The 26,392-nt window shown below is 44.3% G+C and overlaps 1 protein-coding gene across 12 annotated transcripts in view; it reads right to left on the reverse strand.

Moving 5' to 3' along the window:
* CTNND2 (catenin delta 2) overlaps positions 1–26,392 on the reverse strand; it is a 3,400,942-nt gene that overhangs the window by 335,998 nt on the left and 3,038,552 nt on the right. For 7 of the 12 annotated variants that reach the window (XM_077269511.1, XM_077269501.1, XM_077269500.1 and 4 more), the window contains one exon: positions 15,937–16,059. The exons of the other annotated variants lie outside the window; for them this stretch is intronic. In XM_077269511.1, coding sequence (XP_077125626.1) covers positions 15,937–16,059 — 123 coding nt within the window. The remainder of the gene's footprint in view (positions 1–15,936; positions 16,060–26,392) is intronic. 12 annotated transcript variants of the gene reach the window in all.

Raw genomic sequence — 26,392 nt, forward strand, 5'->3', positions numbered from 1 at the left:
CTACGAACCTATTGAGCGTCAGCTCTTTTTGATTTTTTTGCCTGAGTTTCCTCCTGAGAAAGAACGTGCTGGCGTTTGGGGGGCATTATTATGAAATTACGGAATGAATAAGGCTGTAAGTTTCCCTTAAAATATTTAGATTTCAGATTCCTCAGTGGTTGGCACCTTTCAATGGTTAACTGTAAAGATGATGTCTACTGGCTAACACGGTACAAAGATATACGTTTAAACTTTCATTTTTAATCTATATTCTTTAGAAAGTGGTTGGATTGCTGCGCTGATGTATTTTCTATATATATTCAGTAAAAAGTCACTGGCTCGGATGCGTAACTTACAAAATGGTGCCTGAAGTGCTTTATCTATATTCATTAGAAAATGGTTGGATTGCTGTGCTGACGTATTTTCTATATACAGTACAGACTAAAAGTTTGGACACACCTTCTCACTTAAATATTTTTCTCTATTTTCATGACTATGAAAATTGTACATTCACAATGAAGGCATCAAAACTATGAATGAACACATGTGGAATTATATACTTAACAAAAAAGTGTGAAACAACTGAAATTATGTCTTATATTCTAGGTTCTTCAAAGTAGCCACCTTTTGCTTTGAAGACTGCTTTGCACACTTTTGGCATTCTCTTGATGAGCTTCAAGAGGTAGTCACCGGGAATGGTTTTCAATTCACAGGTGTGCCCTGTCAGGTTTGTTAAGTGGTATTTCTTGCCTTATAAATGGGGTTGGGACCATCAGTTGTGTTGTGCAGAAGTCTGGTGTACACAGCTGATAGTCCTACTGAATAAACTGTTAGAATTTGTATTATGGCAAGAAAAAAGAAGCTAAGTAAAGAAAAATGAGTGGCCTCATTACTTTAAGAAATGAAGGTCAGTTAGTCTGAAAAATTGGGAAAACTGAAAGTGTCCCCAAGTGCAGTGGCAAAAACCATCAAGCGCTACAAAGAAACTGGCTCACATGAGGACCGCCCCAGGAAAGGAAGACCAAGAGTCACCTCTGCTTCAGAGGATAAGTTTATCCGAGTCACCAGCCTCAGAAATCGCAGGTTAACAGCAGCTCAGATTAGAGACCAGGTCAATGCCACACAGAGTTCTAGCAGCAGACACATCTCTACAACAACTGTTAAGAGGAGACTTTGTGCAGCAGGCCTTCATGGTAAAATAGCTGCTAGGAAACCACTGCTAAGGACAGGCAACAAGCAGAAGAGACTTGTTTAGGCTAAAGAACACAAGGAATGAACATCAGACCAGTGGAAATCTTGCTTTGGTCTGAGGAGTCCAAATTTGAGATCTTTGGGTCCAACTACCATGTCTTTGTGCGACGCAGAAAAGGTGAACGGATGGACTCTACATGCCTCGTTCCCACCGCGAAGCATGGAGGAGGAGGTGTGATTGTGTGGGGGTGCTTTGTTGGTGACACTGTTGGGGATTTATTCAAAATTGAAGGCATACTGAACCAGCTTGGCTACCGCAGCATCTTGCAGTGGCATGCTATTCCATCCGGTTTGCGTTTAGTTGGACCATTATTTATTTTTCAACAGGACAATGACCCCAAACACACCTCCAGGCTGTCTAAGGGCTATTTGACCAAGAAGGACAGTGATGGGGTGCTACGCCAGATGACCTGGCCTCCACAGTCACCAAACCTGAACCCAATTGAGATTGTTTGGGGTGAGCTGGACTGCAGAGTGAAGGCAAAAGGGCCAACAAGTGCTAAACATCTCTGGGAACTCCTTCAAGATTGTTGGAAGACCATTCCCGGTGACTACCTCTTGAAGCTCATCAAGAGAATGCCAAGAGTGCGCAAAACAGTCATCAAAGCAAAAGGTGGCTACTTTAAAGAACCTAGAATATAAGACATAATTTCAGTTGTTTCACACTTTTTTGTAAAGTATATAATTCCACATGTTAATTCATAGTTTTGATGCCTTCAGTGTGAATGTACAACTTTCATAGTCATGAAAATACAGAAAAATATTTAAATGAGAAGGAGTTTCCAAACTTTTGGTCTGTACTGTATATTCAGTAAAAGGTCACTGGCCCGGATGCGTAACTTACAAAATGACACCAGAAGTGCTTTATCTATATTCATTAGAAAGTTGTTGGATTGCTGCGCTGACGTATTTTCTATATATATTCAGTAAAAAGTCACTGGCCCGGATGCGTAACTTACAAAATGATGCCTGAAGTGCTTTATCTATATTCATTAGAAAGTGGTTGGATTGCTGCACTGACATATAGAGATGAGCGGTGTTCGAGTCAAACTGTTGGCCAATTTCAAATTCGAGCTGTTTTGGGCGGTGTTCGAGTCGTTCGACGAACCCGAACAATTTGCTTAAAGTTCAGCTGTTTGAGTTTCTGTTCGATAACTGTTCGTTCACCAAAAGCCTAGCTTGATTTTCACATTAAAACTGTTTATCATTGTTAATGGACTGTTTCAGTGTATAGTGGGCGGGGGATAGATCTGTGCTGAAATACCGCCGATCTCCATTTTTTTTTTCTTTCCCGCATTTACAGAGGGGCGGTGCAGTCTCTCAGCCTATCAGCAGTGCACACACACACAGCAATGTGCATGTGATGCACACAAGCAAGGGCATGTGTCATTGGCTTTGTATGTCACATGTCCTTGCCCTATAAGAACCAGCCATTTGCCCCATCGCCACAATTTCCTCACTGCTGCAGCTTAGTGTTAGACGGCACCGCTGCTGCTGTGGGCGCTATACAGACTAAGAGTGTTTTTTTGGAGCGAATTGTCAGAGAGATAGGTTTAGGGAGTTGGGAGGAGTCGGGACTAGTTGTAATATCAGCCCTTTTCAGGGTAGGTTACAGCAGTTCATAGCACTGTTTGCCAGGCAGGTCTGAGCTAGTGCTGTGCAAGTGTTAGTCACAACATTTGGTGTAATCTAGCTCAGCAAATCCTTTTGTAGCATTGTCTGATAGTCATCTGAGTAGCCCGCCTGTGAAGCTAGCTACACCGCCTGTGTATCTCAATTTTTACTGTATCTAACCCAGTAAATCGTTTTGGGGTTTTGGGCTTAGTAGCAGTGTCTGCACGTCAGCAGAGTAGCCCACCTGTGAAGCTAGCTACACCACCTGTGTATCTCAATTTTTACTGCATCTAACCCAGTAAATCGTTTTGGGCATAGTAGCAGTGTCTGCAAGTCAGCAGAGTAGCCCGCATGTGAAGCTAACTACACCGCCTGTGTATCTCTATTTTCACTGCATCTAAAACAGTTAATAGTTTTGGGCCTAGGAGCAGTGTCTGTACGTCAGCAGAGTAGCCCGCCGTGACACAAACTAAACCGCCTGTGTATCTCAATTTTTACTGTATCTAACCCAGTAAATCGTTTTGGGGTTTTGGGCTTAGTAACAGTGTCTGCACGTCAGCAGAGTAGCCCACCTGTGAAGCTAGCTACACCACCTTTGTATCTCAATTTTTACTGCATCTAACCCAGTAAATCGTTTTGGGCATAGTAGCAGTGTCTGCAAGTCAGCAGAGTAGCCCGCCTGTGAAGCTAACTACACCGCCTGTGTATCTCTATTTTCACTGCATCTAAAACAGTTAATAGTTTTGGGCCTAGGAGCAGTGTCTGCACGTCAGCAGAGTAGCCCACCTGTGAAACAAACTATACCGCCTGTGTATCTCAATTTTTACTGAATCTAATCCAGTAAATAGTTTTGGGCCTAGGAGCAGTGTCTGCACGTCAGCAGAGTAGCCCGCCTGTGAAACAAACTATACCGCTTGTATATCTCAATTTTTACTGCATCTAATCCAGTTAATAGTTTTGGGCCTAGGAGCAGTGTCTGCATGTCAGCAGAGTAGCCAGCCTGTGAAGCAAACTATACCGCCCGTGTATCTCTATTTTCACTGCATCTAATCCAGTTAATAGTTTAGGGCCTAGGAGCAGTGTCTGCACGTCAGCAGAGTAGCCCGCCTGTGAAACAAACTATACCGCCTGTGTATCTCAATTTTTACTGCATCTAATCCAGTTAATAGTTTTGGGCCCAGGAGCAGTGTCTGCACATGAGCAGAGTAGCCCGCCTGTGAAACAAACTATACCGCCTACGTATCTCAATTTTTACTGCATCTAATCCAGTTAATAGTTTTGGGCCTAGGAGCAGTGTCTGCACTGTCCGAGGAGCCCTGGTGCAATACATTATGATGTATAGCCTGGGCCAATGAGCTCAAGAGAAGGGGCAAATCACACTGCAGCAGTGGTCTCAGATCAGGGACCTATGCACCCTTCTGCCCAGTTTTGAAATAGCAATGAAGATGTTTAGTGCTGACGATGCCATTATCAGCATGATCATTCCGGTGATTTACATGCTGGAGCACTCCTTACACAGTGTTCGGAGTCAGGTGGTGGAACAAGAGGAGGAGGAGGAACAGGAGGAGTTGTATGCAGAAGGGATCATATCTCCAAGGTCAAGAAGGTTGGCAGCACCAAGACGGCTGGCATTGGAGGCTGGGGAGAGGGATTACCGAGGGCGCGTGGTAGCAGCCAAACTGTTGAGGAAGGTGTAGGAGGCGAGGAAGAAGTGGAGGACGAACTGGCGCTGGGCATGGAAGACTCATCAGATGAGGGAGACCTTGATCAAATTTCTGTTGTGCGAGGTTGGGGGTAGAGGGCAGAGGAAGGAAGTATGATTCTCACCTCGCCACCACCAAGATAACAAGGACTTGGTTCTCCTGGATGCACAAGACACATGAGTGCCTTCTTGCTGCACTACCTGCAACATGACCGTCGGATTGTCAGAATCTGAAGTAATGCCGACTACTGGGTTGCCACACTCTTAGATCCCCGGTACAAAAGCAAATTTGGTGAAATAATTCCTGCCATAGAAAGGGATTCACGCATGCAGGAGTATCAGCAGAGACTGTTACAGAATCTAACATCTGCTTTTCCACAAAACACCAGTGGTGCACGTAGTCAATCTCTGAGTTCTAACTTGCCAACCGTGGGACTATCGAGTCATCACTCTAACCGTAACAGTAACATTGTATCTGGTGGTAACAGCAATTTTTTCCAATCGTTTCAAGATTTTTTTAGACCATCCTTTGCAAGGCCACAGGAGACAAGAAGTCTGACGCACAGCCAACTCCTAGAGAGGATGGTACAAGAGTATCTCCAAGTTAACATCAATGCCATGACTATGGAACTGGACCCTTGCTCATTTTGGGCTTCCAATCTTGAAAAATGGCCTGAGCTCGCCACTCACGCCTTGGAGATCTTGTCGTGCCCCGCAGCCAGCGTTCTCTCGGAACGTGTGTTCAGCGTTGCTGGTGGTGTGCTGACAGATAAGCGCACGCGGCTGTCCAGTGACAATGTAGACAGACTAACGTTCATCAAGATGAACAAATCCTGGATCCACAAGGACTTTTCTACTCGTGTCTCATCTCGGGGAGACTAAAAGCTTGATGATTTTTGAAAATCACCTCACCAACCGTTTTAAAAAACTCTGGCGAAATTGATGCCACTTAACCCCTTTCTGACATCGGACGTACTATCCCGTCGAGGTGGGGCCGTATGACCACCGACGGGATTGCACGTTCAGCGCGATCGGCCGCGTTCACGGGGGAGCGCGGCCGATCGCTGACATCCGGCACTATGTGCCAGGAGCAGTCACGGACCGCCCCCGGCACATTAGCCCCCAGCACACTGCGATCAAACATGATCGCAGTGTTCCGGCGGTATAGGGAAGCATCGCGCAGGGAGGGGGCTCCCTGCGGGCTTCCCTGAGACCCCCGGAGCAACGCGATGTAATCGCGCGTTGCTCTGAGGGTCTCTTACCTCCTCTTCCCTGCTGAAGGCCCGGATCCAAGATGGCCACGGCATCCGGGTCCTGCAGGGAGGTGGCTTCACTGCGCCTGCTCAGAGAAGGCGCCGCGAAGCCTCCAGGAGCTGTGCACGTCAGATCGCTGATCTGACACAGTGCACAGCAAAGTGTCAGATCGGCGATCTTACACTATAACATCATGCCCCCCCCACCCTGGGGCAATGTTATAGTGTTTAAAAAAAAAAAATCTCCCAAAAAATGCAAAAAAAAATTATATATATTGTTCCTATAAATACATTTCATTATCTAAATAAAAAACAAAACAATAAAAGTACACATATTTAGTATCGCCGCGTCCGTAGCAACCCGACCTATAAAACTGTCCCACTAGTTAACCCCTTCAGTGAACACTGTAAAAAAAAAAAATAACAGGCAAAAAACAGCGCTTTATTATCATACCGCCAAATAAAAAGTGGAATGACACGCGATTAAAAAGACGGATAAAAATAACCATGGTAGCTCTGAAAACGTCATCTTGTCCCGCAAAAAACGAGCCACCATACAGTGTCATCAAAGAAATAATAAAAAAGTTATAGTCCTCAGAATAAAGCGATGCAAAAATAATTATTCTTTCTATAAAATAGTTTTTATCGTATAAAAGCACCAAAACATAAAAAAATGATATAAATGTGGTATCGCTGTAATCGTACTGACCCAAAGAATAAAACTGTTTTATCCATTTTACCAAACGCGTAACGGTATAAACACCTCCCCCAAAAGAAATTCATGAATAGCTGGTTTTTGGTCATTCTGCCTCACAAAAATTGGAATAAAAAGCGATCAAAAAATGTCACGTGCCCGAAAATGTTACAAATAAAAACGTCAACTCGTCCCACAAAAAACAAGACTTCAGATGACTCTGTGGACCAAAATATGGAAAAATTATAGCTCTCAAAATGTGGTAACGCAAAAAATATTTTTTGCAATAAAAAGCGTCTTTCAGTGTGTGACGGCTACCAGTCATAAAAATCCGCTAAAAAACCCGCTATAATAGTAAATCAAACTGCCCTTCATCACCCCCCTTAGTTAGCGAAAAATTAAAAAATTTAAAAAATGTATTTATTTCCATTTTCCCATTAGGGCTAAGGTTAGGGCTAGGGTTAGGGCTAGGGTTAGGGTTAGGGCTAGGGTTAGGGCTAGGGTTAAGGCTACAGTTAGGGTTGGGGCTAAAGTTAGGGTTAGAGTTTGGATTACATTTACGGTTGGGATTAGGGTTGGGATTAGAGTTAGGGGTGTGTCAGGGTTAGTGGTGTGGTTAGGGTTACCTTTGGGATTAGGGTTGGGGATGTGTTTGGATTAGGGTTTCAGTTATAATTGGGGTTTTTTCACTGTTTAGGCACATCAGGGGCTCTCCAAACGCGACATGGCATCCGATCTCAATTCCAGCCAATTCTGCGTTGAAAAAGTAAAACAGTGCTCCTTCCCTTCCGAGCTCTCCCGTGCACCCAAACAGGGGTTTACCCCAACATATGGGGTATCGGCGTACTCAGGACACATTGGACAACAACTTTTCGGGTCCAATTTCTCCTGTTACCCTTGGGAAAATACAAAACTGGGGGCAAAAAATAATTTTTGTGGAAAAAAATATTTTTTATTTTCACGGCTCTGCGTTATAAACTGTAGTGAAACACTTGGGGGTTAAAAGTTCTCACAACACATCTAGATAAGTTCCTTGGGGGGTCTAGTTTCCAATATGGGGTCACTTGTGGGGGGTTTCTACTGTTTAGGTACATTAGGGGCTCTGCAAACGCAATGTGACGCCTGCAGACCAATCCATCTAAGTCTGCATTCCAAATGACGCTTCTACCCTTCCGAGCTCTGCCATGCGCTCAAACGGTGGTTCCCCCCTCATATGGGGTATCAGCATACTCAGGATAAATTGGACAACAACTTTTGGGGTCTGATTTCAACTGTTACCCTTGGAAAAATACAAAACTGGGGGATAAAAAATAATTTTTGTGGAAAAAAAAGGATTTTTTATTTTCACGGCTCTGCGTTATAAACTGTAATGAAATACTTGGGGGTTCAAAGTTCTCACAACACATCTAGATAAGTTCCTTGGGGGTCTAGTTTCCAACATGGGGTCACTTGTGGGGGGTTTCTACTGTTTAGGTACATTAGGGGCTCTGCAAACGCAATGTGATGCCTGCAGACCAATCCATCTAAGTCTGCATTCCAAATGAAGCTCCTTCCCTTCCGAGCTCTGCCATGCGCTCAAACGGTGGTTCCCCCCCACATATGGGGTATCAGCGTACTTAGGACAAATTGGACAACAACTATTGGGGGGCCTAATTTCAACTGTTACCCTTGGAAAAATACAAAACTGGGGGCTAAAAAATAACTTTTGTGGAAATTTTTTTATTTTTTTATTTTCACGGCTCTGCGTTATGAACTGTAGTGAAACACTTGGGGGATCAAAGCTCTCACAACACATCTAGATGAGTTCCTTAGGCGGTCTACTTTACAAAATGGTGTCACTTGTGGGGGGTTTCAATGTTTAGGCACATCAGTGGCTCTCCAAACGCAACATGGCGTCCCATCTCAATTCCTGTCAATTTTGCATTGAAATGTCAAACGGCGCTCCTTCCCTTCCGAGCTCTCCCATGCGCCTAAACAGTGGTTTACCCCCACATATGGGGTATCAGCGTACTCAGGACAAATTGTACAACAACTTTTGGGGTCCAATTTCTTCTTTTACCCTTGGGAAAATAAAAAAATTGGGGGAGAAAAGATCATTTTTGTGAAAAAATATGATTTTTTATTTTTACGGCTCTGCATTATAAACTTCTGTGAATCACTTAATAGGTCAAAGTGCTCACCACACATCTAGATAAGTTCCTTAGGGGGTCTACTGTCCAAAATGGTGTCACTTGTGGGGGGTTTCAATGTTTAGGCACATCAGGGGCTCTCCAAACGCAACATGGCGTCCCATCTCAATTCCAGTCAATTTTGCATTGAAAAGTCAAATGGCGCTCCTTCGCTTCCGAGCTCTACCATGCGCCCAAACAGTGGTTTACCCCCACATATAGGGTATCGTCGTTCTCAGGACAAATTGCACAACAACTTTTGGGGCCCATTTTCTCCTGTTACCCTTGGTAAAATAAAACAAATTGGAGCTGAAGTAAATTTTTGGTGAAAAAAAGTAAAATGTTCATTTTTATTTAAACATTCCAAAAATTCCTGTGAAACACCTGAAGGGTTAATAAACTTCTTGAAGGTGGTTTTGAGCACCTTGAGGGGTGCAGTTTTTAGAATGGTGTCACACTTGGGTATTTTCTATCATATAGACCCCTCAAAATGACTTCAAATGAGATGTGGTCCCTAAAACAAATGGTGTTGTAAAAATGAGAAATTGCTGGTAAACTTTTAACCCTTAACTCCCTAACAAAAAAAAATTTTGGTTCCAAAATTGTGCTGATAGAAAGTAGACATGTGGTAAATGTTACTTATTAAGTATTTTGTGTGACATATCTCTGTGATTTTATTGCATAAAAATTTTCAAAATTTTCGCCAAATTTCCGTTTTTTTCACAAATAAACACAGGTAATATCAAATAAATTTTATCACTGTCATGAAGTACAATATGTCATGAGAAAACAGTGTCAGAATCACCAGGATCCATTGAAGCATTCCAGAGTTATAACCTCATAAAGGGACAGTGGTCAGAATTGTAAAAATTGGCCCGGTCATTAACGTGCAAACCACCCTTGGGGGTAAAGGGGTTAAGTGGTGTCTGTGGCCAAATTTTTTTTTAAAAAATGGAGACTCTTTTATTTAGTCCCCTTGCTGAGTTTTACATGTCGTTGCCATCTTCAATTCCAGGTGGGTGTGGTCGTCTGCAGAGTTGTTTACTCATACTATGGCCTGGGATTCAGAGGTCTGCTCCAAAGCTTCAGTGTCTGGTAGTCAGCAGAGTAGCCCAGCCACCCACTGCCTGTTTACCTAAGTACTATTTTTAATGGCATCTGGCCCAGGAAATCCTTTTGGTCCTAGTAGAATTTAGTGCTATTCAGCATCGTACACCACCCATGAAGCAAGCTACACCGCCTGTTTACCTAACTACTATTTTGTAACGGCATCTAGCCCAGGAAATCCTTTTGGGCCTAGTAGAATTTGGTGCTACTCAGCAGCGTACTTCACCCATGAAGCAAGCTACACCGCCTGTTGATCTAATTACTAATTTTTAACTGCATCTAGCCCAGGAAATCGTTTTGTACCTAATAGCATTTTGTGCTACTCAGCACAGTACCCCACCCATGAAGCAAGCTACACCGCCTGTTTACCTAACTACTATTTTTTAATGGCATCTGTCCCAGGAAATCCTTTTGGGCCTAGTAGAATTTGGTGCTACTCAGCAGGGTACCCCACCCATGAAGCAAGCTACACCGCCTGTTTACCTAACTACTATTTTGTAACGGCATCTAGCCCAGGAAATCCTTTTGGGCCTAGTATAATTTAGTGCTACTCAGCAGCGTACTTCACCCATGAAGCAAGCTACACCTCTTGTTTACCTAACTACTATTTTTTAACGGCATCTAGCCCAGGAAATCCTTTTGGGCCTAGTAGAATTTAGTGCTCCTCAGCAGCGTACCCCACCCATGAAGCAAGCTACACTGCTTGTTTACCTAACTACTATTTTTTAACGGCATCTAGCCCAGGAAATCCTTTTGGGCCTAGTAGAATTTGGTGCTACTCAGCAGCGTACCCCACCCATGAAGCAAGCTACACCGCCTGTTTACCTAAGTACTATTTTTTAACGGCATCTAGCCCAGGAAATCCTTTTGGGCCTAGTAGAATTTAGTGCTACTCAGCAGTGTACCCCACCCATGAAGCAAGCTACACCGCCTGTTTACCTAACTACTATTTTGTAACAGCATCCAGCCCAGGAAATCCTTTTGGGCCTAGTAGAATTTGGTGCTACTCAGCAGAGTACCCCAGCCATGAATAAGCTACGCCGCCTTCTTTCTTTCTCAATCTAACCCCTCTCGACTCTGTAGTGTCCACTCTCCCTCCAGCTCTCTCCTTCTCACAGGTGGACTACCGCGTGTTTTCACACTGTGGCGAATCTTTTGGGCCCAGGCATAAGAAGTCGTCGAGGTAATGGATAATATGTGCCGCCTTACAAACGTCTATGACGACACATTCGATGAAGCAACTAAACGCCTCAAATAGTGAGCAGGATATGGAGCACCCCATAGGCAAACAGCGATCTATGTAGTATGCTCCTTCACAGAAGCAGCCCAATGGGAGGACACTATTCGGAGGCACAGGTAGTAACCGGAACGCCCCCTCAATGTCTGTTTTGGCCAATAGGGTGCCCCTTACCAACCTCTTTTCTTTTCGCATGACTATATGTAGTTGTGAATTGCCTCTTCTGAGAAAAAGAGGACTTAACTCTATAGCGCCACCTGTTGGAAGTAGCGATCCTACAAGTCACAATCAACCCTTTAACGAGTCGTGCAATATAACTTAGGATAAAAGCCAAATCAGTATCTCAATTCGCAGACACGGTGTTTCGGGCTGTTGGCCCTCGTCAGTGCGAGCATGAGAACTGATTTGGCTAGGTGAGAGGCTCTGGACTGGGGTCTAAGGGGTAACGTTTCTCCTTATGGAGAGTGACATACCAGCTGGCTTGTCAAGGTAAGGAGGCTTATTCGCTGTGCAATGCTCCTCTGGGAAATTAAATATGCAAACTCTCCATAAGGAGAAACGTTACCCCTTAGACCCCAGTCCAGAGCCTCCCACCTAGCCAAATCAGTTCTCATGCTTCACACTGACGAGGGCCAACAGCCCGAAACACCGTGTCTGCGAATTGAGATACTGATTTGGCTTTTATCCTAAGTCATATTGCACGACTCGTTAAAGGGTTGATTGTGACTTGTAGGATCACTACTTCCAACAGGTGGCACTATAGAGTTAAGTCCTCTTTTTCTCAGAAGAGGCAATTTGCATATTTAATTTCCCAGAGGAGCTTTGCACGGCGAATAAGCCTCCTTACCTTGACAAGCCAGCTGGTATGTCACTCTCCATAAGGAGAAACGTTACCCCTTAGACCCCTATATGTAGTTGTGACTTTTCCACATGTTTGTTGTGTCTTCTGAGCAGTTTGTCAGCTTTTGGACACCTTTTAAGGTGTTTTCTATGTGTTTTCCATGTGTTTGTATGTGTTTGTGTTTGCCTGCCATTGGTTTCAAATGGGGTTCGACGAACAGTTCGTCGAACACGTCCCTGTTCGACGAACCGAACCCGAACATGAGGGAGGTGGCTCACCTCTACTGACATATTTTCTATATATATATATTCAGTAAAAAGTCACTGGCCTTTTATATATATTCAGTAAAAAGTCACTGGCCCTGATGCGTAACTTACAAAATGGCGCCTGAAGTGCTTTATCTATATTCATTAGAAAGTGGTTGGATTGCTGCACTGACATATTTTCTATATATATTCAGTAAAAAGTCACTGGCCCTCTATATATATATATATATATATATATATATATATATATATATATATATATATATATATATATATATCTATAATATAACGCTGGGAGCGTCACTCTGTCCGAAGCCTTTATAGACTGCGCAAGCACAAGCGCCGGCTCAGTCTGGACCCCACAGAGTAACGCTCCCAGGAGATCGCGGTATGCGTAAGCACTGAACGCACACCGCGATCTCCAACGGAGAAGCGGGGACGAGCCACGGAGCCAGGAGGGTGAGTATATTTACCTGTCCTCCGTTCCAACGCTGCACGCGAGCCTCCGTCCTCCACATCCTCTGCCTGAGACGTTCAGTTCAGAGGGCACGATGACGCGCTTAATGCGCGCCGCCCTCTGACTGAACAGTCACAGCCAGAGGACAGGACCCGGAAGACAGACCGGCGTGCAGCAGGGGGACAGGTAAATATAGCAAGTGCCGGGGGCCTGAGCTAGCGGCGACTCCGGCGCCTGACCCCCACAGCGCGCCGGTGTCCCCGCCTGCTCAGGCCCCCAGCACAGCCACGCACAGCCGCCCGCACTCAGCAGAGCCACGCACAGCCGCCCGCACTCAGCAGAGCCACGCACAGCCGCCCGCACTCAGCAGAGCCACGCACAGCCGCCCGCACTCAGCAGAGCCACGCACAGCCGCCCGCACTCAGCAGAGCCACGCACAGCCGCCCGCACTCAGAGCCACGCACCGCCGCCCGCACTCAGTAGAGCCATGCACAGCCGCCCGCACTCAGCAGAGCCATGCACAGCCGCCCGCACTTAGCAGAGCCACGCACAGCCGCCCGCACTCAGCAGAGCCACGCACAGCCGCCCGCACTCAGCAGAGCCACGCACAGCCGCCTGCACTCAGCAGAGCCACGCACAGCCGCCCGCACTCAGCAGAGCCACGCACAGCCGCCCGCACTCAGCAGAGCCACGCACAGCCGCCCGCACTCAGCAGAGCCACGCACAGCCGCCCGCACTCAGCAGAGCCACGCACAGCCGCCCACACTCAGCAGAGCCACGCACAGCTGCCCGCACTCAGCAGAGCCACGCACAGCCGCCCGCACTCAGCAGAGCCACGCACAGCCGCCCGCACTCAGCAGAACCACGCACAGCCGCCCGCACTCAGCAGAGCCACGCACAGCCGCTCGCACTCAGCAGAGCCACGCACAGCCGCCCGCACTCAGCAGAGCCACGCACAGCCGCCCGCACTCAGCAGAGCCACGCACAGCCGCCCGCACTCAGCACAGCCGCCCGCACTCAGCACAGCCGCACTCGGGCAGTAGAGCCGGAGAGAGAAAGATGGGAGCAACATATGGCAGAATGGAAACAGGAACAGGCAGAATGGGGGCGCGGGATGGGAGCAGCACATGACAGAATGATTGCGCACGATGGGAGCAGCACATGACAGGATGGGGGTGCAGGATGGGAGCACATGACAGGATGGGGCGCAGGATGGGAGCAGATGACAGGATGGGAGCAGCACATGACAGAATGGGGGCACACACATGACAGGATGGGTGTGTAGGATGGAGCAGCATATGACAGGATGGGGGCGCAGGATGGGGACGAAGGATTGAGCAGCACATGACAGGATGGGGGTGCAGGATGGAGGAGCACATGACAGGATGGGGGCGCAGGATGGAGCAGCACATGACAGGATGGGGCCGCAGGATGGAGCAGAACATGACAGGATGGGGACGCAGGATGGAGCAGCACATGACAGGATGGGGCTGCAGGATGGAGCAGCACAAGACAGGATGGTGACCATATACCAATATAAATGCTCGCCACCCGGGCGTAGAACGGGTTCAATAGCTAGTATATATATATATATATATATATATATATATATATATATATATATATATATATATATATATATATATATATATATATATTTTCAGTAAAAAGTCACTGGCTCGGATACCTAAATTACAAAATGGCGCCTGAAGTGCTTTATCTATATTCATTAGAAAATGGTTGGATTGTTGCGCTGACATATTTTCTATATATATTCAGTATAAAGTCACTGGCCCTCTAGTCACTGGCCCGGATGCGTAACATACAAAATGGCGCCTGAAGTGCTTTATCTATATTCATTAGAAAGTGGTTGGATTGCTGCGCTGACATATTTTCTATATATATTCAGTAAAAAGTCACTGGCCCGGATGCCTAACTTACAAAATGATGCCTGAAGTGCGCCATTTCTGACAGAGGATTCACTGGCCCGGATGCGTAACTTACAAAATGATGCCTGAATTGCACTATACGCATGCGCCATTTCCCGGCCTCCAGCCCGATGAGACCCTGCGTCAATACCTCATCGGTAAGTTGTTGTGCCGGAGATCGCGGTATGTGTTCAGCGCTTACGCATACCGCGATCTCTACCACGATCTCCTGGGCCACAATCCTCATCCCCGGATGCGTAACTCTGTGGGATCCAGAATGTGCAGGCGTGTCGCGCTTGTGCAGTCTATAAAGGCTTCGGACAGAGTGACGCTCCTACCATTATATTATAGATATGCAATAGAGTCACAGTATCACCTGTATAAGTATATAGTCTGCTGTATATATATTATATAGGTGATACTGTGATTATACACAGATTTAACAGCCAGTATCACCTATATAATGTATATACAGCAGTCTATATACATTATACAGGTGGTAATGCAAGTGCTGTATATACAGAAAACTAATTTTCCATGTTTAGACTTACCCAGGTCCCTGAGATGGGAGGAGGATGAACAGCTGAGGTGGGTCCATCGTCGGGTGTGCAGAGGAGCGGATCCCTGGGTAGGATTGGTGAGTACAGCAGCAAACAAAATCTCTGGCCAGCATCAGAGAGAAGAGCCCTGCACGCGCCGCGACGGTCCTTTCAAACTTGTGAAAGAAGGCCCTGTGTGCGCGCATTCTCATGCTTGCACACACTGACAGAGGCCCCAGCTGCGCATGTACACGTGCAAGCTGACAAGGGCAGACACGGCGAGCGCATACTGACAAGTGCCACAGCAGCCCTTGTCAGCGCGTGCAAGTAAGAGAGCGCACGCACACAGGGCCTTTAGTAAGATTTTCTTAAAGGGAAGGTGGCCCACTTTGTACTACAGAGCCTCAAGCCCTCTTGGCATCTGCCTGGCCTGGCAGATTATCAATCCTGACCTGATGGTCTGGTAGTCGGCAGGTAGGAGATGTGTGGCTGGCATGACTGTGCAATGCAGTGAAAGCTGCAGTAGCCATAGATAATTAGGGGAAGGTAAGAAAATGTTTGGTAAAGTAAGGCCAGTAACTTTAGTCCTGGCAGCAGCAGTATTGTCAAGCACCATAAAACAAAGTGGTCAAGCAGCTAGCTAGGAGATATTTTCTTGAATGTGCAGTGACAGTGCAGGGGCAAAAGACACAAGGTATAAAATGATGATGGGGCAGTCAAGGAGTTGTACTCTGTAGGGCCAGTAACAGAAACCCTGGCAGCAGCTGTACAGTCTAAAACTATAAAACACAAGGGACAGCCAGGAGTATGTATATCTGCAGGTTAATAGTGATTGGGAACAGGACAGATGCACTTTAGGGCCTACTTTACACGGAAGTGCTTTTTCTCTGAGCAGTATACCTGTTATCGTGTCTTTTCTGGAAGTATGTTCTCCTTTGTAATTAGCATTTGATCCAGCTGATTCATAGTCCACATTTTTTTCCTTCAGGCCAATTACTTCCCTAGGAGATGCAGGGGCACTTGCTTAAACAGAAATACAATTAACACATTATAATACTATACGTTCATGCTAATGATTTAATGCTATATAAATTCAGCATGCAGTATATTGACTCTATGGTGCTATAAAACATTTTATATAGCAAGAAAGAACAGGCAAAATTAATGAATATATAGAGCTTCATAACAAAAATGTATTATATTTACATTTAGAATATACAGTACAGACCAAAAGTTTGGACACACCTTCTCATTTAAAGATTTTTCTGTATTTTCATGACTATGAAAATTGTACATTCACACTGAAGGCATCAAACTATGAATTAACACATGTGGAATTATATACTTAACAAAAAAGTGTGAAACAACTGAAATTATGTCTTATATTCTAGGTTCTCCAAAGTAGCCACCTTCTGCTTTGATGACTGCTTTGCACACTCTTGGCATTCTCTTGATGAGCTTCAAGAGGTAGTCACCGGGAATGGTTTTCAATTCACAGGTGTGCCCTGTCAAGTTTAATAAGTGGGATTTCTTGCCTTATAAATGGGGTTGAGACCATCAGTTGTGTTGTGCAGAAGTCTGGTGGATACACAGCTGATAGTCCTACTGAATAAACTGTTAGAATTTGTATTATGGCAAGAAAAAAGAAGCTAAGTAAAGAAAAACGAGTGGCCAGCATTACTTTAAGAAATGAAGGTCAGTTAGTCTGAAAAATTGGGAAAACTTTGAAAGTGTCCCCAAGTGCAGTGGCAAAAACCATCAAGCGCTACAAAGAAACTGGCTCACATGAGGACTGCCCCAGGAAAGGAAGACCAAGAGTCACCTCTGCTTCTGAGGATCTGTTTATCCGAGTCACCAGCCTCAGAAATCAAAGGTTAACAGCAACTCAGATTAGAGACAGGTCAATGCCACACAGAGTTCTAGCAGCAGACAAATCTCTACAACAACTAAGAGGAGACTTTGTGCAGCAGGCCTTCATGGTAAAATAGCTGCTAGAAAACCACTGCTAAGGACAGGCAACAAGCAGAAGAGACTTGTTTGGGCTAAAGAACACAAGGAATGGACATTAGACCAATGGAAATCTGTGCTTTGGTCTGATGAGTCCAAATTTGAGATTTTTGGTTCCTTACACCGTGCCTTTGTACGACGCAGAAAAGGTGAACGGATGGACTCTACATGCCTGGTTCGCACCATGAAGCATGGTGTAGGAGGTGTGATGGTGTGGGGGTGCTTTGTTGGTGACACTGTTAGGAATTTTTTCAAAATTGAAGGCATACTGAACCAGCATGGCTACCACAGCATCTTGCAGCGGCATGCTATTCCATCCAGTTTGCGTTTAGTTGGACCATCATTTATTTTTCAACAGGACAATGACCCCAAACACACCTCCAGGCTGTGTAAGGGCTATTTGACTAAGAAGGAGAGTCATGGGGTGCTACGCCAGATGACCTGGCCTCCACAGTCACCAGACCTGAACCCAATCGAGATGGCTTGGGGTGAGCTGGACCACAGAGTGAAGGCAAAAGGACCAAAAAGTGCTAAGCATCTCTGGGAACTCCTTCAAGATTGTTGGAAGACCATTCCCGGTGACTACCTCTTGAAGCTCATCAAGAGAATGCCAAGAGTGTGCAAAGCAGTCATCAAAGCAAAAGGTGGCTACTTTGAAGATCCTAGAATATAAGACATAATTTCAGTTGTTTCACACTTTTTTTGTTAAGTATATAATTCCACATGTGTTAATTCATAGTTTTGATGCCTTCAGTGTGAATGTACAATTTTCATAGTCATGAAAATACAGAAGAATCTATAAAGGAGAAGGTGTGTCCAAACTTTTGGTCTGTACTGTATATACAATGGTCAAAAATAAAGGGGACACTTAAACAGCAGAATATAACTCCAAGTAAATCAAACCTCTGTGAAATCAAATTGTCCACTTAGGAAGCAACACTGTTTGACAATCAGTTTCACATGCTGTTGTGCAAATGGAATTGACAACAGATGGAAATTTTTGGAAATTATCAAGACACACTCAATAAAGGAGTGGTTCTGCAGGTGGGGACCACAGATCACATCTCAGTACCAATGTTTTCTGGCTGATGTTTTGCTTACTTTTGAATGTTGGTTGTGCTTTCACACTCCTGGTAGCATGAGACGGACTCTACAACCCACACAAGTGGCTCAGGTAGTGCAGCTCATCTAGGATTGCACTTCAATGTGAGGCGAGCTGTGGCAAGAAGGTTTGCTGTGTCTTTCAGGGTAGTGTCCAGAGACGGGGCACGCTACCAGGAGACAGGCAAGTACACCAGGAGACATGGAGGGGGACGTAGGAGGGCAACAACCCAGCAGCAGGACCACTACCTCAGCCTTTGTGCAAGAAGGAAGAGGAGGAGCACTGCCAGAGCCCTGTAAAATGACCTCCAGCAGGCCACAAATGTGCATGTGTCTGCACAAACGGATAGAAACCGACTATGAGTCTGAGTGCCCAGCATTCACAGATAGGGGTTGTGCTCACAGCCAAACACAGTGCCGGATGCTTGGCATTTCCTACAGAACACCAGGATTGGCAAATTCGCCACTGGCGCCCTGTGCTCTTCACAGATGAAAGCAGGTTCACACTGAGCACATGTGACAGATGTGACAGAGTCTGGAGATGCTGTGAAGAGCGAACTGCTGCCTGCAACATCCTTCAGCATGACGGGTTGGGCAGTGAGTCAGTAATAATGTGGAGTGGCATTTCTTTGGAGCGCCGCAAAGCCCGCACAGCCCTCAATGTGCTCGCCAGAGGTAGCCTGACTGCCATTAGGTACCAAGATGAGATCATCAGGCTGGGATCACATATCAGGTCGCACACCACTTACTTGCCTATATGTATATGTGATCCCACTTACTCACTCATGGACACCTATGGCGTCTAAGCACATTGGTGCACTAGAGGCGTTAACCCTTAGGGGATTTGGGCAGCCTAAGTAGGTCACATACCATCTATCTAAATGCACATGCTACTCTACTCTGTTACCTAGGGACACCTATGGTGCCGAAGCACAATGTTGCATTCATGACTTATGTTAATGTGGAACTTTATTTATATGATGGTACCTTATGTATTATACATTTAAGCACTATGCACTTTATCTAAATCTAATTATCTAGGATTCATACTGAGTGAGAAGTAGTGAACATTAGTAAACTCACTTATGTGGTATTGAGATGCAATGTACTGACATCAGTCTATTTTGTGCGTTTAGATGATTTAGCACTTTTGCAATTGTCTATGCGTATTAACACAAATTTATTATCCTTTTAGCACAAGCATATGTACACTGTCAGATATTACTTTAGTTTTAGATGTAGATTAATCAACTTACTATATAAAAAGACCACAGATGGACTTGTATTGAAAATCTGAGGGATAAGTTGCTCATTATGATATTTTCTACCTGTGGGTGTGCTATGTGACTGGGCAGTCCTATTTGTATTGTATCTCCATCTTTTATATGGTCTTGTACAATTTTAGATTCTTGTGTTAATAAAATTGATTTATTTTACTTTATGGCATTTGCTACTGTTTTCTACTTGGATTTTCACCATGGGATATTAGTTATGATTTCTGTTCATCATTTTTAGGTTTTATTGCTCTCAACACATTCCACTATGTAATGAATAAAGATTTACAACTGGAATATTTCACTCAGTGATATCTAGGATGTGGGATTCTATTGTTCCCTCTATTTTTTGAGCAGATTGTATGTATATATATATATATATATACAGTACAGACCAAAAGTTTGAACACATGTTCTCATTTAAAGATTTTTCTGCATTTTCCTGACTATGAAAATTGTACATTCACACTGAAGGCATCAAAACTATGAATTAACACATGTGGAATTATATACTTAACAAAAAAGTGTGAAACAACTGAAATTATGTCTTATATTCTAGGTTCTTCAAAGTAGCCACCTTTTGCTTTGATTGCACTCTTGGCATTCTCTTGATGAGCTTCAAGAGGTAGTCACCGGGTATGGTCTTCCAACAATCTTGAAGGAGTTCCCAGAGATGCTTAGCACTTTTTGGCCCTTTTGCCTTCACTCTGTGGTCCAGCTCACCCCAAACCATCTCGATTGGGTTCAGGTCTGGTGACTTTGGAGGCCAGGTCATCTGGCGTAGCACCCCATCACTCTCCTTCTTGGTCCAATAGCCCTTACACTGCCTGGAGGTGTGTTTGGGGTCATTATCCTGTTGAAAAATAAATGATGGTTCAACGAAACCGGATGGAATATCATGCCGCTGAAAGATGCTGTGGTAGCCATGCTGGTTCAGTATGCCTTCAATTTTGAACAAATCCCCAACAGTGTCACCAGCAAAGCACCCCCACACCATCACACCTCCTCCTCCATGCTTCACGGTGGGAACCAGGCATGTAGAGTCCATCCGTTCACCTTTTCTGCTTTGCACAAAGACACGGTGGTTGGAACCAAAGATCTCAAATTTGGACTCAGACCAAAGCACAGATTTCCACTGGTCTAATGTCCATTCCTTGTGTTCTTTAGCCCAAACAAGTCTCTTCTGCTTGTTGCCTGTCCTTAGCAGTGGTTTCCCAGCAGCTATTTTACCATGAAGGCCTGCTGCACAAAGTCTCCTCTTAACAGTTGTTGTAGAGATGTGTCTGCTGCTAGAACTCTGTGTGGCATTGACCTGGTCTCTAATCTGAGCTGCTGTTAACCTGCGATTTCTGAGGCTGGTGAGTGACTCGTATAAACAGATCCTCAGAAGCAGAGGTGACTCTTGGTCTTCCTTTCCTTGGGGGGCGGTCCTCATGTGAGCCAGTTTCTTTGTAGCGCTTGATGGTTTTTGCCACTGCACTTGGGGACACTTTCAAAGTTTTCCCAATTTTTCAGACTAACTGACCTTCATTTCTTAAAGTAATGATGGCCACTCGTTTTTCTTTACTTAGATTCTTTTTTCTTGCCATAATACAAATTCTAACAGTCTATTCAGTAGGACTATCAGCTGTGTATCCACCCGACTTCTGCACAACACAGCTGATGGTCTCAACCCCATTAATAAGGCAAGAAATACCACTTATTAAACCTGACAGGGCACACCTGTGAAGTGAAAACCATTCCTGGTGACTACCTCTTGAAGTTCATCAAGAGAATGCCAAGAGTGTGCAAAGCAGTCATCAAAGCAAAAGGTTTTGATGCCTTCAGTGTGAATGTACAATTTTCATAGTCATGAAAATACAGAAAAATCTTTAACTGTGGTGTGTCCAAACTTTTGGTCTGTACTGTGTGTATATATATATATATATATATATATATATATATATGTATATATATATATATATATATATATATATATATATACCGTATTTTTCGGACTATAAGACGCACCTTTTTTCCTCCAAATTTGGGAGGAAAGTGTGGGTGCGTCTTATAGTACGGATGTAGCATGTGGGGAGGGGGGCAGCAGTGAGTGGGATCGCACTGTTATCCCACTTCAGGATGTCCCCGCTGCCCGGAATCAGCTGCTGGGGAAAGCACATGGCCCCGCTGATTAAGTGCAGTGAATATTTATTAGCTGCTCCCCGCCCACTGATCAGCTGAGCGGTGAGCCGGGAGCAGCAAATGAATGCTGCACTTAAGCAGCGACACACATGGCTTCCTCAGCTGCTGACTCCTGCAGCAGCTAGGGAGACTTGTGTGTCCTGGGGAGGAGGCAGCAGCAGCAGGGGCCAGAGGAGAGAGGAGATCGCTGCGTACCTGCCTGCCATGCTTGGACGCCGAGTGTTGTGCACAAACAGGACCTGTGATGATGTCAGAAGTGGGTGGGCTGGAGCATCACATGGCAGTTCAGAGCCCTCCCTCTTCTTGACATCATCACAGGTCCTTCAGGCTCCCCACTAGAATCTGCAGCTTCCTCATAACCTGTGCTGTGGAGAGGCAACAAGAGGGAGGGCTCTGTGTGCAGTCATGGGATGCTTTTACCTCACCACAGTGGCTGGCAGACTGCCACAATTAAGAGGTTAGTCTTTACAATACACAATAAAGCACTCTGCCACTCCTGTGGTGAACTATAACTCCCAGCATGTCATAGGATCTGCAGGACATGCTGGGAGTTATAGTTCTCCCATGGGATTTTAAAGCAGCACTCCAGTGTTATTTTGCAGTGCTGGAGTGGTGCTTTCACTATAAGCCCTGCGCCCCCGTTCTTATACTCACCCTCCAGCGTCTTCACATAGTACTGTACAGACACCACACTGGTCCCGCAGCTTCCAACATAATAACATACTATTATATATAATAACACCACATATAATAGTATGTTATTTATGTTATTAAATATTTTTCCACATTTTTTTGCTTCAAATATTTTTTTCCCCTATTTTCCAACTCTAAAACCTGGGTGCGCCTTATAGTCCGGTGCGTCCTATAGTCCGAAAAATACGGTATATATATATATATATATATATATATATATATATATATATATATATATATATATATATATACACACCGTATTTTTCTGACCATAAGACGCACTTTTTTCCTCCAATTTTGGGAGGAAAGTGTGGGTGCGTCTTATGGTAGGGATGTAGCATGTGGGGAGGGGGGCAGCAGCGAGTGGGATCGCAATGATATCCCACTTCAGGAGGCAGAAAAATGTCCCCACTGCCGGGAATCAGCTGTTGGGGAAACCATGTGGTCCTGATGATTAAGTGCAGTGAATATTCATTAGCTACTCTCCGCCCACCTATCAGCTGAGCGGTGAGCCGGGAGCAGCAAATGAATGCTGCACTTAAGCAGCGACACACATAGATTCCTCAGCACTGATTCCTGCAGCAGCTAGGGAGATCCGTGTGTCTGGGGGAGGAGGAGGCAGCAGCAGCAGCAGGGTCCGGGAGAGAGGAGATCGCTGGTACCTTCCTGGGCTGGAGCTGAGTGCTGTGCAGTGTGCACAAGGAGGACCTGTGTGATGTCAGAAGTGGGCGGGCTGGAGCATCACATGGCAGCACAGAGCCCTCCCTCTTCTTGACATCATCACAGGTCCTTCAGACTCCAACACTAGAATCTGCTGGCTTCCATTACCTGTGCTGTGGAAAGGCAACAAGAGGGAGGGCTCTGTGTGTGCAGTCATGGGATGCTTTTACCTCACCACAGGCTGGCTGCCACAATTAAGAGGTTAGTCTTTCCAAAACACAATAAAGCACTCTGCCACTCCTTTAATGAACTATAACTCCCAGCATGTCATAGGATCTGCAGGACAGGCTGGGAGTTATAGTTCTCCCATGGGATTTTAAAGCAGCACTCCAGTGTTATTTTGCAGTGCTGGAGTGGTGCTTTCAATATAAGCCCTGCGCCCCCATTCTTATACTCACCCTCCAGCATCTTCATATAGTACTTCACAGACACCACACTGGTCCCGCAGCTTCCAACATAATAACATACTATTATATATAATAACACCACATATAATAGTATGTTATTAAATATTTTACCACATTTTTTTGCTTCAAATATTTTTTTCCCTATTTTCCACCTCTAAAACCTGGGTGCGCCTTATAGTCCGGTGCGTCTTATAGTCCGAAAAATACGGGTATATAACATGTTTGTCAGTATCTATATAGTACACAGATTCTAAAACTGACATTTTTAATTTTACAGTATCACTTATTGGATACACACATGGTCAAAATTGTTGGTGCCCCTCGTTTAATGACAGAAAAACCCACAATGGCCACAGAATTAACTTGAATATGACAAAAGTAATAAATAAAAAATCTATGAAAATGAACAAATGAAAGTCAAACATTGCTTTTAAACCATGCTTCCACAGAATTTTTTGAAAATAAAACTCATGAAATAGGCCTGGACAGAAATGATGGTACTCTTAACTTAATATTTTGTTGCACAACCTTTTGGGGCAATCACTGCAACCAAATGATTCCTGTAACTGTTAATGAGACTTCTGAACCTCTTAAGAGGCATTTTGGCCCACTCCTCAAGAGCTAACTGCTCCAGATGTGTCGTGTTTGAAGGTTGCCTTATCCATGTTTCAGCTCTTTCCAAAGATGCTCAATAGATTTAGGTCAGGGCTCATAGAAGGCCACTTCAGAATAGTCCAATATTTTCCTCTTAGCCATTCTTGGTTGCTTTTTTATATGCATTTTGGATCATTATCCTGTTGCAAGACCCATGACTTGCGATTGAGATCTAGCTTTCTGACACTGGGCAGCACATTTCTCTCTAGAATCCCTTGATAGCCTTGAGATTTCATTACACCCTGCACTGATTCTAGACACTCTGTGCCAGATGCAGCAAAGCAGCCCCAGAACATAATAGAGCCTCCTCCATGTTTTACAGTAGGGACAGTGTTCTTATGCTTCTTTTTTCCATCTGTGAACATAGAGCTGATGTGCCTTGCCAAAAAGTTCAATTTTTGTCTCATGTGTCCATAGGACATTTTTGTCTCATCTGTCCATAGAACATTCTCCCAGAAGCTTTGTGGCTTTTTAATGATTTTTATTTTAACAATGATGTCCACCTTTGTCGTCTGCCATGAAGTCCACTTTGGCTCATACAACGACGGATGGTGCGATTTGACACTGATGTTCCTTGAGCTGGAAGTTCACCTTTAATCTGTTTAGAAGTTTTTCTGGGCTCTTTTGTTACCATTCTTATTATCCGTCTCTTTAATTTGACATCAATTTTCCTCCTGCGGCCACATCCATGGAGGTTGGCTTCAGTCCCATGGATCTTAAATTTCTGAATAATATGTGCAACTGTAGTCACAGGAACATCAAGCTGCTTGCAGATGATCTTATAACTTTTTGTCACATTATTTTCAGGGGTACTATCATTTCTGTCCAGGCCTATTTCATGACTTTTATTATTTAAAAAATTCTGTGGAAGCATGGCTGAAAAGCAATGACTGACTTTAATGTGTTCTTTTTCATAGATGTTTTATTTATTATTACTTTTGTCAGATTCAAGTTATTTCTGTGACCATTGTGGGTTTTTCTGTCATTAAACAAGGGGTACCAACAATTTTAACCACATATGTATGTCAAGAGGACATGGTCATATTTTGACTAAGGTCAAATATGCCTTAATCTTTCTCATTTAGATATCTGATTAGCTGTACTAGTTTGCAATATTGTAGTATGAATATACCGATACAGTCCCACGTATTAGTCCAGGTCACATGCTGCACATCATAAAATCACTAATGTGAGAAGCATGACTAAGATCATATTTATATGCAGAACTTTGTTGAAAACTAGATAAAACATATAAAAAGTTCAGTACAAGGAAACCATACAAGGTTAAGAACCAGACAAAAGGAAATATGGACAGGACAGTTAGAGGCCTCAAGGGATGGCGCAATGCATGAATGATGGAATGATGAGTATGTACATGAAGTATATATAAGTAAAAAGAAGGTGCAATAGTCAAAGGTGAATGATACCAGCAATAATGATAATGTACAAGTGTACACTGTACATCACAAAAGTGAGTACATACCTCATATTTTTGTAAATATTTTATTACTAGCTGAAGAGCCCGGCGTTGCCTAGGCATACTAAATATCTGTGGTTAGTTATAGCACCTCACTTCTCTTATTTTCCCATCACGCCTCTCATTTTTCCCCTCACATCTCTCATTCCCCCTAACACTTGTCATTTCGACCTCACATCTGTCATTTTCCGATCACTCCACTATTTTCCCTCACTCCTCTCATTTTGCACTCACACCTTTTCATTTTCACCTCACACCCCTCATTTTCACCTCACACCTCTCATTTTCCCCTCAGTATATACATGTTTGTCATCTCCCTTATATATAGCATACACCTGTATGTCATCTCCTGTATATAGTATATACCTGTATGTCATCTCCCCTGTAAATTTTATATACCTGCTGTATGTCATCTCCTCCTGTATATTGTACATACCTATGTGTCATCTCCTCCTGTATATAGTATATACCTGTATGTCATCTCCTGTATATAGTATATACCTGTATGTCATCTCCCCTGTATATAGTATATACCTGCTGTATGTCATCTCCTCCTCTATATACCTATGTGTCATCTCCTCTTTTATATAGTGTATATACCTGTATGTCATCTCCTCCTGTATATAGTATATACGTGTGTCATCTCCTCCTGTATATAGTATATACCTGCAAGTCATCTCCTCCTGTATATAGTATATACCTGTGTGTCATCTGCTCCTGTATATAGTATATACCTGTGTGTCATCTCCTCCTTCCTGTATATAGTATGTACCTGTATGTCATCTCCTCCTGTATATAGTATATACCTGTGTGTGATCTCCTCCCTCCTGTATATAGTA

This window comes from Ranitomeya variabilis, chromosome 6, assembly GCF_051348905.1.
Source record: "Ranitomeya variabilis isolate aRanVar5 chromosome 6, aRanVar5.hap1, whole genome shotgun sequence".
Classification (NCBI taxonomy): domain Eukaryota; kingdom Metazoa; phylum Chordata; class Amphibia; order Anura; family Dendrobatidae; genus Ranitomeya; species Ranitomeya variabilis.